At 36.3% G+C, this 11369-nt stretch overlaps 1 protein-coding gene across 4 annotated transcripts; it reads left to right on the plus strand.

The window, feature by feature from the left end:
- The first annotated feature begins 221 nt into the window (after window positions 1–221).
- Window positions 222–9471, plus strand: LOC142353088 (chymotrypsinogen A-like). Of its 4 annotated transcripts, none has more exons than XM_075405284.1 (5): window positions 222–334; window positions 964–1191; window positions 5402–5501; window positions 7876–8165; window positions 9042–9471. In XM_075405284.1, the coding sequence occupies exons 1-5, from the start codon at window positions 319–321 to the stop codon at window positions 9290–9292; spliced, it is 885 nt and encodes a 294-aa protein (XP_075261399.1). In that variant the 5' UTR covers window positions 222–318; the 3' UTR covers window positions 9293–9471. The 4 variants fall into 4 exon arrangements, with proteins under 4 accessions (XP_075261399.1, XP_075261396.1, XP_075261398.1 ...); XM_075405281.1 differs by having other exon boundaries at window positions 224–334; window positions 793–1191; XM_075405283.1 differs by having other exon boundaries at window positions 267–287; window positions 793–1191.
- The last annotated feature ends 1898 nt before the right edge of the window (window positions 9472–11369 follow it).

The raw sequence follows: 11369 nt of genomic DNA on the forward strand, positions 1-11369 counted from the left end.
TACACTCCCAGGCTCACGTGCTATTTTAAAATAGTAACGTGCTATATAACAACATAAAATTTGTAACTGGGGTACGTAAAAAACACTGGGGGGGGGGGGGGGGGGCAAAACAGAATAGATCCTATTTTTCTTTAAAAAAAGAGATGTTTCTAAAAGACTAAATGACATCCCTTGTAAGCTTTCGTAAGCTGGGAAACTCTCTTACCCGCATTTTAACGAAAAATGAAAATCAGAGTTTGATCAGTCAGTGATTTTATGATAGAAAAATAATCAACTAAGGAACAGCAGTAAACATTTTTCAAAGACATTTTTCTTTCGATGTTAGGGGAAAAAGGTAAAAGATTGACGAATGAGATCAAAGGCCCAAACCCCCCCCCCCCCCCCCCAAGTCAGAAGCAAATTTTCCCAATTCCCGAGTGCAGCAAAATTGGTGGCCCTTTTTGACCGAGGATACGCAATAAAACTTTATGCTATTCGGCTGTAGTCTTGCGTAGGGAGACAAATTCAAGTTGATCTTTTAATTTCTGAAAATTTCACAATTTAGTAGCAGATTAACGATCTTCAATACTGTAATTTTTGAGCGAATTAAATGATATCAATTTAAATAGATGTTCATGTTCAAGTATTTGCTAAGTTAGTTTAAAAATTTTGGCTAAGGAGAAGAAAATCGCAACTGTAAAAATATAGGAAAGGGAAAAATGAAACGTGAAAAGCACAGGGTCAAAATTGGTTCGAAAGCGAAGAAATCGATTAAACTTTTGGCTCTAAATTTTCCATTTTTTCTTTTGGCAGCCGTTATTTAAACGACCTTGGAGTCTTGACGACAACAAAGTAAATAACTATTCGTTTATTTACGAAAACAAATAAGGACAAACAAGTTCAAATTCTGCTAAACATATTTATTCCACAATCAATGCCCTTGCAACGATATGCAATTTAACATTCTGTTCCTTACAATTGCAGCCTGCAATATTTGCAATACTGCACTGTCATTAGCAAAAGGATTACAAGCCCCAGTCGCCAAAAAATCCCTAAAAAATTCTACAATCAACTTAATCGTCAACGGAGTTCCAGTAGAGAACAGACCCTTCTATGTTCGAATTATCAAATGGCGGAATTCTCAGTTCATCTGCGGCGGAAGCATAATCAACCACTATTTTGTACTAACGGCGGCTTCATGCACCACTTCAGGTAAGAATTGATAATTTTTTCAAGTCTTTCCCATTATAGCCCCCCCCCCCCGTTTAGTTGACAGATAACGTATAGCCCCCCATCATGGTAATTATATCATAATGTGGGGTTGTAATTGCTTGTGGATGAGGGGTAAAATTTCGTTGCCAAGGGGGCTATAATGAGAAATACCCAATTTTTCAAGCAATGCTGTTATTCTCCAACCCTAGTATGAGGCGTTTTACAGGATGTTCTACGAATGCGCTGAAGTTCCTGACAAATACAGTAAAGACAGACTTACACTGCCGAGTTTTGAAATATAATAGTTAAATATTTGATTCTAGCTCGGAATCTAGTGTTTTTTTCGTAATTTCTCCAAAGTAAGTGGTCTTTAGTGATGAACGAATTCGAATCTTGCGAGCTTCTTTCTAGATTATTCGAAAGTTTTCAAATTCTAGCACGACTTTTTGCAAGCTGCAGGATTTTTGCAAAAATCTTGCGAGATATTAATTTTGCCTACAAAATTAAAAGGCTGTCTATAACCCTAGGAAGTGATTCTTATGATTTTTTAAGTAGTGCGGTTAGCGGTTATTGTCGAAATTCGTTCCCTCAGGCTTCGACTTCATTTTTCAAGATAATCTAAGAACTTTTCAAAATTTATCCCAACGAATCCGTCAATATCCTAATGTCATAAGCAAGACTTTATTTTTGCAACAGAAGCAAAGTTATTTGCGTTAACCTATCGGATATTAAAAATAAATGAACTTCTAAAGACGATGTTTTTTTCAAAATTTAACTCAATATATATATGACCTGGCTTTCAGTATCAGGCGGAGATTGCAACAAGTTCAACAAGTGGATCTCAGCGCAGGTGGAATCTGCAACAATAATGTTTTTTTTTGTAGCTGGTCTAGAGAAAAACTAGACTTCAATATGGAAGTTTTTGAAACCGCCGAATAACTTGTATTCAAAATTGTGGTGTTTTATAGGGCAGGCAGTTCTTGAAATTAAACCCGAAGTAGTTTGGAGCATCCCCGGTGTATGTAGAGTGTGAAACAAAACAAAATTTGCTAAAGCTTGCTGAAAAATAACAGGTCTTCTCTGGCGTCAACTTACTCGCATACCTTTTGTTTTGAGTTTTTTACGTGTGTGATGTGGTCAAATATATTAATATTTATTTCAGCTATCCTGAATAGGCTAGAAAAACTGATAACAGTTCTATAGAGAAGTTCACTTATCTTCATCTTTTTGTCGTCTGATGAACGAACAAAAGACATAAGCAACATTGAACGCAAGATAGTCTGTCCTGATCGCACAAAGTTTCAATTGTGAAGAGCTCGAATTTGCGTTCGGAACGACTGAAAGTCTGGAGATAGTAAATTCTACGCACGACAGTTTAATCATAAACGCACAAAAATTTTCTATGTGAGTTCTTGCTCAAATTATTGTCCGTCGAATATTGCCGATTTCCAGACTATTGTGCGTCCAAAATTTCCTATAGCCATATCGAACATTGAAAAACACCTAAGTTCAGACTTTTGTGACATCATTTTATTCCAAGCAGGGTAATTGTTAACGCACAACGAACCCTGGTGCGTTCATTTGAGTTTGGAAAAACTGGTCTTCGGTGGGGAATCTCAGCCTAGGTACTGCGCAAAAATTGCTCAAGAAACAAATTAGTACGTTCTGGGAATTTTTCATATTAGGCTTCATACTGGGCATTGGCTAAAAAACATACTAATTTTTTCTAACTGATTTTTTCCCTTATATTTGGATCTGTCATGACATGATTATATCGTTTTTATATTTCAATTTGGTTCAGTAAACTTTATTCATGTTTTTGAAAATTCTCAATTTTAAAATATTCCTCCAGACTTATTCGCACATCATTTCACCTTATTAGTCCGTAAACATTTTCCCGCGTCGTAAAATCATCGTCTGTTCAGCTGTCACTAAGTTAACTAACTATTCGTTCTCTTAACTTCTGCAATTCGTGATCGTTTGCACAATTCATTCTTCTTATAATTTTATTTTTCAAAAAAAGCAATTAAAAACAAGAAGTGTATGTCGGCCGCACTTTTCCAGCAAAATCCATACATAATGCAATAGTGTATTGCAAGTTCATTTGAGTCGTCATTCAATTTTTTTCAAACCAATTAAGATTGCAAACAAAAAAATTATTTAGAAACGTTCGATTTTCAAATTGTTTTTAAGAATTATACATGGAAGTCCAAATGCATTTTTTCTCTATCTCTGGCAGCATAAATCAAGATTTTTTTGCAGTTTACTATGTTACGAACTTTTTCGCTCAATTTTTTTTTCGTTTTAATATGCGAGAATTTTTAATCGTAGTTGTAGAAAGCCTTATTGGTAGCGTGATTGTTTGCAGAAAAACGGTATTTTTGAAAACATGTCTCAAAAACAACTTTTTGTTTTCACAATTTGTTTCATCCCATGTTTCATAATTTTTTGAATTCCGAAATCTCCAAAACTTCAGTGTGCTTTGAGACTAATTTTTGGGCAAGCATTTTAAAAACTACGAATCATACAATCATGTCATGGTATAGTAGACAATGAATTTTCATTCAACCAGTGAATTGTTTTGAAAACTTTGAACAGTGCTAAAAAAAAGAATCAGGTAGCATGGCAACCTAGTGCGACAAAGCTCTTTCTATCATTTTTTTTATTATTTCTGAAAAAAGGTTTTGTGAAATCATTAACGCAATGTTTTCTCCAATTTGTTTTATTTTGCTTGCAGAAATTTTGACAAATTTTTTATATTTTGTTTGCAAAAATCCTGATATCAGATTTCTATAGAGAGAAAACTTTTATTATCATCAATTTTAGGCTTATAATTACAAAGAAAAGCAATTTTTGTAACTTTATTTAAGAATAACATTTTTCTCTTACTAATAGTCTTTTCACAGATACTTGTATCAAATGGATTTATCACTGCTTACTAGTCATTTGTCAATGATGCTGTATTGTTTTTTGTTCTTTTTCGATTTTTTCATCTTATCTTATCTGTTTTTTGTTTTCATTTTCATGGGAAGCGTAACAGAATTATTGAAATCCAGGACAATTTTAAACATCGTTTCATAGCAGAGCGTTTATGCAATTGTCTCCAGATTAATTTGAACATGCTATTTCGTTCATCTTGATATTTGCACATTTTTTTTTATTTTTTCATCTTGTATTTTAGGACACTTTGATGTAAAATAAAATGTTATTCTATTTTTCTAAAGATACCTTATTTCTGTATTTTACTGATCTTACGATCAATTAAACAAGCGTTTGGATGGTTAACTTCTTGTTTATTTTCCACAATCGTTTCATTTGAACTCCGTAGTCTTACAGTTGATGGACTCATATCAGCTGCTATATACATATTGTTACCGGATCTTTTCCGTTTGTACCCCCCCCCCAGTACGTTATGCTCCCCCCAGTTACAGAGCACGTGTCATTACATAGTAAATCATTATGTAAAAATATGGCACGTGCGTCTGGGGGTGCAAAAAATATGCGCCAATTAAGCTGGGGGGGGGGCACCAACGGAAGGGATCCTTGGTACCTTTAGATATAACCGATTCTATTTGTCAAAAAGATTTCAACTATCTCTTAATTGCCTCCATTCCCCATATCGTTTGTTTTTTGTTTTCATTTCTCATACGAACAACATTTCATTTCCTTATATGGTATTAAATGCACAAATGCGGTTCAGAAAAAGGCGTGAGCAAAATCAGTTTTCAAATGCTCTCAATCGTGTAATTAGATTGTAAATCGGATTTCGCTTACCCAGGTTGAGGTCCCAGACCGAAGCCGGATATGTCCAGACCGAAATGAACGCACGAGGGGGCGTCGTGCGTTCAAAATTACACAATCTGGAAACACGGATGAACGCAAGATGGTCTGGACATGAGCGCACGAAAGTCTGGACATAAACGCACGAAAGTCTGGACATGAGCGCGCGAAAGTGTAAACATGAACCCACGAAAAATTCGAGTACACACGTATACAAATTTGAGTAAATTTACGAGCCTCTTTTACCAATAACTCAGTACTGGTTTGAGTTTACGCTCAGTCGTTCAAGGCAGAGGGACGACTGCTACAAAAAGAAGGCTGTTTTAACAAAACTTTGTGGGAATATGAAATAATATATTATTTCATTTTAGTCCAGCAAAAAAAAACGGGCAAAAACGAAACGAGCTTCTTAAAATTTGAAATGTTTCAGATGACGTAGATAATCCGATAGCGGTGGAGGTGGGAGATTTCACTCGTGAGGATGGGCGCAGGAGAGTTCAGCACGTTGTACGGATACACAAACCCAATGAGTAAGTTAAGGGTTACTTACTCTTTTCGGATCATTTCCGATGTGCCACCCCTCAGCTTAGTGGGCGCATATTATTTGCACCGCCAGACGCCCGTGCCATATTTTACATAATGATTTACTGGATCTTTTCTGTTTGTCCGTTATCCCCCCAGTACGTTATGCACCCCCCAGCAGTTACAGAGCACGTGTCATTACATAGTAAATCATTATGTAAAAACATGGCTGCAAATAATACGCATCCACTAAGCTGGGGGCACAAACGGAAAAGATCACAGGAACCACCCCCTCCCCCAGGATCACGCGCCAAATTTTTACATAATGATTTACTGGATCTTTTCCGTTTGTCCGTTTGTGCCCCGCCCCCAAAATGTTATGCACCCCCAGTTACAGAGCACGTGTCATTACATAGTAAATCCTTATGTAACAATATTACACGTGCATAAGGGGGTGCGAAAAATATGCATCCACCAAGCTGGGGGCTCAAACGAAAAAAACCCTCTTTTCACACAAATATAACAGCTGGTGAAAATAGTGAAAAAAGTAAGTCAAAAGTTTGTTTTCTACGGTTAATTCTCCATAACTAAGGGCATAAGATTAAAACACAACCGACTAACATCAGACGAAATGCCTTCCAGCAACTGGCTAGGGGTTGGCTTCGGCAGTTTCTAGCTTATGCATGCTTCAGCGAGAGTGGGGTGGGGGCAAATGGAAGGAACAAAATGAAGCAAAAGGTATCAAAAATATAAAATAGTCTTTCTTAGCGAATTTATGCCAGCACATTTTTTTTTTTGGGGGGGGGGGGAAGTGTTGCTAGGGACAGGGGCTGGAGGAGAAGACAAACTTTTAAAATCACCCGTCACACCAAGGCAAATGTTTCCACAACAATTTCGGTTAATTGCAATTTTCAAGGCTCTTTTAATCTGCTCGGCTACTTAATGCCCTCTTTTCTTTACTTGTTCAACCTTTTTTGAGAAATAAAAGTCAAATGGTCAGACGGAAAAATCTGTCAGACAAAAACTGGTAGGACAAAAATTACAAAACATAACAGAAAAGTACTGATATACCATTAAAAAAAATTCGTAGACTAAACGTAAAACATAGATATAGAATGGATTTTGAATGGGTTAAAAAAACCATTGAGATAAAAATCAAATCCAAAAATTGAAAACAAACCGTATAAATCACTGTAAAAATCGCATGTGAACAAAAATCCATTAGCAAAAAAAACGATGAATTTTTGTTTAAACACCGTTATCCGCTATACTTTGAAATAGAGCAAAAAAAACTTCAAGCCGCAAAACCACCCGCTGTTTCGCTCCATTTCCTGTTTCGGCGTGTCCAAAATCACGACTCCAATTTGACTTCAAAGATCATGAAAATATGTGAACAGATCTTTAAAGAAGAATTCTTTGAATTGTAATTGATATGCAGTACTAAATAATTAATACACGGTTCAATTGATAGCAGTTAATAAGCAGCTATATTTTACAAAAAAGAGACACAAATAAAAGTGAAAATTTTGTCCATTAATTTTAAAAAGTGATCAGGATACGAATAGTTAAGATAGACGTTACTGAACTTTAATTAAAAGTTTTAAAACAACGTTTTCATTTAAAACCACTGAAGCGCAGAAGTCCATTTTTGTGTAAATAAGTCAAAAATTTGTCTTGCAATTGGCCTGATAATTCACGGGATTGCCTTGAGAGATTAATGAAGGTCATGAGGACAATAGATTTGTAGAAATAAACTCCATAAAAAGGCTGTTTAAAATAAACTTTTAAAGTCATAATTGCAATTAAATTTTATTAACAGTTAACGATATAACAAGAGTGGAACTAAGGGGTTGAAATCTCGAGTTTTTCATCTGGTCCAGCGATTAACCCGGTCGTTTAAGTATCTATATTAGTGCGGACCAGCAGCGTACCACGCACTTGCCGACTCTCTTACATAATAATAATAATATTATTTTATATATGAACACATAATTTCTACGTGTGACCTAAAAGACTGAGAACACCTGAAATACTGAGGGGGCAAAACAAAAAAAAAATCGAAAAAAGCCATCATAAACCAAAATATAAGGATTGAAATTAGAATGACATGCACATTAACCAAGACTCAAATAAATCGAAAATCTGTTCTCAAACTCAACATTGAAAGTGGTATGATTTAAAAGTTTCGACGCTGCCCCCCCCCCCCCCCCGGAAACTTTATGGTCATATAAAGTTTACGCCTCCATTGCATATGGTATTTTTGTACATAATAATGTGCTGTATAACAAATCATTATTTGTAAACGAGGTAAAAAAAAATGGGGGGTAAAGCAGTTCACTTTTTTGCTCTTTTTACATCTTCGCGGAGAACAATTGTTTTCAGAGAATACTTTGCTGTGAAACCGGGCAACAGCATAGCCCTTCTTCAGCTGCAGGCACCAATAGCCGAACTGTCCAGTCTTATTTTTGCCTGCTCAACTGATACGGACCATGGAACCCTGGTTGGAACGTGTGGAATGGGCTCAACATCTGGAACCCAACACAACTACCCAACAGCCCTCCAAGAAATAGAACTAAAAACGAATAAAATGGCCAAAACGTTCTCGGTTAAAGATATTTGGAAACGTGAAAAATGCAGAGATGATGTTGTCTGCACAACTCGGACTACGAGAGGTAGTTTCTGCAAAACGTACATTTGGGTTTTTTTTTGTAGAAAACAGTGATGTGATCGGCAATAATCAAACATATAGAAACAGAACTGAGCGAAACGAAAAAGAGTCTTTCCAGTATAGCCCCCCATGAAATTATAGCCCCCTGTTATGGTATTTTTGTCATGACTGGCGGGGATGATAAGATCTTATCAACCCCCAGCCCCCCCCCCCTGCCTATCATAACTCAATAACAAGTGGCAACAGCTTCAAGTGTCAGGTCAAAATACTCAATGTGGCCACATCAAAGGAAATAAATTGAGTACAGTGTCTTTGAGTACTTTGGCACAATGGGTATTTAGGTTCATTGGGTATTTTGACGGATCTTTTCCGTTTGTGCCCCCCCCCAGCTTAGTGGGCGCACGTGCTCTGTAACGGGGGGGGGGCACATAACGTAATAGGGGGGGGGGGGGGGTTTACATTCGGTATTTTGACAATGGGTTTCTTTTCATGTAACTCGTCGATAAGGGCAAAATTTAATATTAGTCTTCCTAGTCAGCGCCCTAGTTAACTCCAAATTGTTATCTTGCAAGATCTTATAAGATTATGACATAATCTTACAAAAAACGTTCGTCTGACAAAAATCATACAAGATAGCCTATCGCCATACAAGATCTAGCAAGATCAACATTTTTTGCGAGAATCTTGTACGATCTTACAATACAATCTTCCCGTCTTGTCCCGGCTTAATATTAAGGCAAAAGTCTTTTACGTTATTATTTACGAATCAGGCATTCTTTCAATTTTGTCTAACTGACGGTTTGTCAACAAATATCAGCGAAAATAGCGACAAAAGCGTGTAAATTTATTCGAGAAAAGTGTACGTTTTGCGGCGTAATAGGATCAAATATCTGTTTCAAAGACGAAGGAAACCCACTTTACATCGTGAACAGATGCGGCCCAAATGGCCGACCGGTTTGCCTGTACGGGGTTGCAACCCATTTCGAGGGTAAAATTAGAGGCAACAATTCAAACCAGTGCGACGGAAGAAGTTACTTCGCCAAAGTTCCGCATTTTCACAGTTGGATTCAAATGGTTCAGTTATATGGTCGCACTCGTCATACCCGGGCCGAGAATTTTGCCCAAAAATAACGGGGAAAAGAGTGTAAAGAGTGTAAAAATAATATTTTTACACCGTTAGTGCCTCCCTTATTAAGGGTGGAATTCCATTTTAAAGTGTAACTTTACTGGTGTAATTTTAAGAAATGAATGACAGCAACTAATACACTATGCTACAAAAAGCTAAATTCAGCAACAATTTTTTTCTTCAAGTGTTATTTTTGTTCAGTAAGTTTAATTTCCGTTAAGGCGTGAAAAAAGCGTGAAATTTTGATTTGAAGGGGTTTCATTCATGTTATTCTCCGTTTACACGGACAAAGAAAATATGTTTAAGTTGTTTTGTTCTCTTATTGTTTGCCAAGACGTTGCTACTCGGAATGTCTAATGATTGCGGACATTTTGAAAGTTAAAAATGAAAAACACTGACTGGAATTTCCATATAGGGCACCGCCTTTTGCCCCTTGGAAGTTTGAAAGTATGTTTCACACGTACAATGCATTAACATAGGAAAATTGAAATAAAAACGAGTAAACTTACTAAATAATTTGGTACCGGTAGACGCCCGTAATGCAAAATGCAAAATAAACTCATATTAAAATCAAAATCTAGTACACAGCGTGCATAACCAATTCTGTCGGAGAAAAGATTACGGAAACAGAGGTTTTTTGAAAAATTTAGAAGAACAATTTCCGGGAATTGGAAATGAAGTAGACGCAAATGTTTTGCAGAAATTTGTATAAAAAGGGTCTAGGAAATAAACCCCCACGAAAAAACCACTTAAATTTAGATAGGAAATAAACTGCCACAGAAAAAAAACACGGAAATAAAACCCCATTTTAAAATTGAATATCCGTCGTGATAATTTGTTTGGTTGTGATAGTTTCATATCAAGTCCCACGGGCCGCTGAGACATGGCCATGACCCGCAAGGTATTGCCAAGCATGCAGCTCTTTAATAGTAACGTGGGGTCTTCTTTCCGTGAAGGTTTATTTCCGTGGGGTTTAATTCCGTGGGGGTTTATTTCCTATCTAAAATAAAGTGGGTTTTTCCGTGGGGTTTTTTCCGCAACCCGTATAAAAACTATACGAACTGTCTCCTAGACGTCCACTAATGCCGTAATGGTATTTTACCAAAGAACTAATTAACTGAAAATGTCGTTTTATTTTATTCAATGTCTGCGGCCCTTAAAAATTCCTTTGGTGTACGTAGCGTTTTGGTATCATAGTGTATTTGATAACATTGACTCGAGCTTGAAAAAATTTTTTCCCAATGTTTGATAAATTAGTATGATTTGATGCATTTTATGCCAGAAAGGAACAATCCCTTGCATAAATTGCTTAACTCAAGCTTTTTAAAACCCTATTTTTTATACTCGAATGATCATTATGCAAATAAATAGTAGAACTTAAAAATAAAAACTAACTCCTGGAAATTTAAGTCGAACATCTTTTTTTGAGGAAAAAATATTGTATTGCAAATACAAATATAGCAAAACTTGATGTATGATTATCAATATTATTATAATTTTGTTCACACACACTCTTAATTTGTCAAAACGAGTTCATAAAATGTACACACAAGCTCATAAAATGTGTGGATCGAATGTTACAAAAAATAGATGTTTCGACTATTTTTTCTTTATTTTTCAGTCACAAGTGACCTGTTGAGTTTTGGATCCAGATAATTGGTGTTATATTCAAACATCTGGATTTTTAGTCTGATCATTGTAATAAGCGACATGATCATTGACTGGTCATGGTAAAAAATACAGTCTTGAAATTATTACCTATTATGATTCAGTGCTGATTTAAAAATTTGTTGTGACCCGGGAATTCCTGTACAGCTGTTACGAGTTACGAGCTATATTTTACTTCTTGAACGCGGAAAATTCTTGATTCCGTCCATAAAAAAACAGTATTTCACTGTCGGGTACATTTTGATAAAACTATAAGGCTCAAAATATCCTCAATGGTTCGTCCTCCAAGCAAGCAGAGGTTCGAGACCCGAAACCTATCTAATCAGACCCACCCGGGTAGGCCATTTCCCAGGCTAAATACAAGGATCATGATCCTTGTCTTTAGCGTGGGAAATGGCCGACCCGTGTGGGTCA

Source organism: Convolutriloba macropyga, chromosome 14, assembly GCF_964194025.1.
Source record: "Convolutriloba macropyga chromosome 14, txConMacr16.3, whole genome shotgun sequence".
NCBI lineage: Eukaryota > Metazoa > Xenacoelomorpha > Acoela > Convolutidae > Convolutriloba > Convolutriloba macropyga.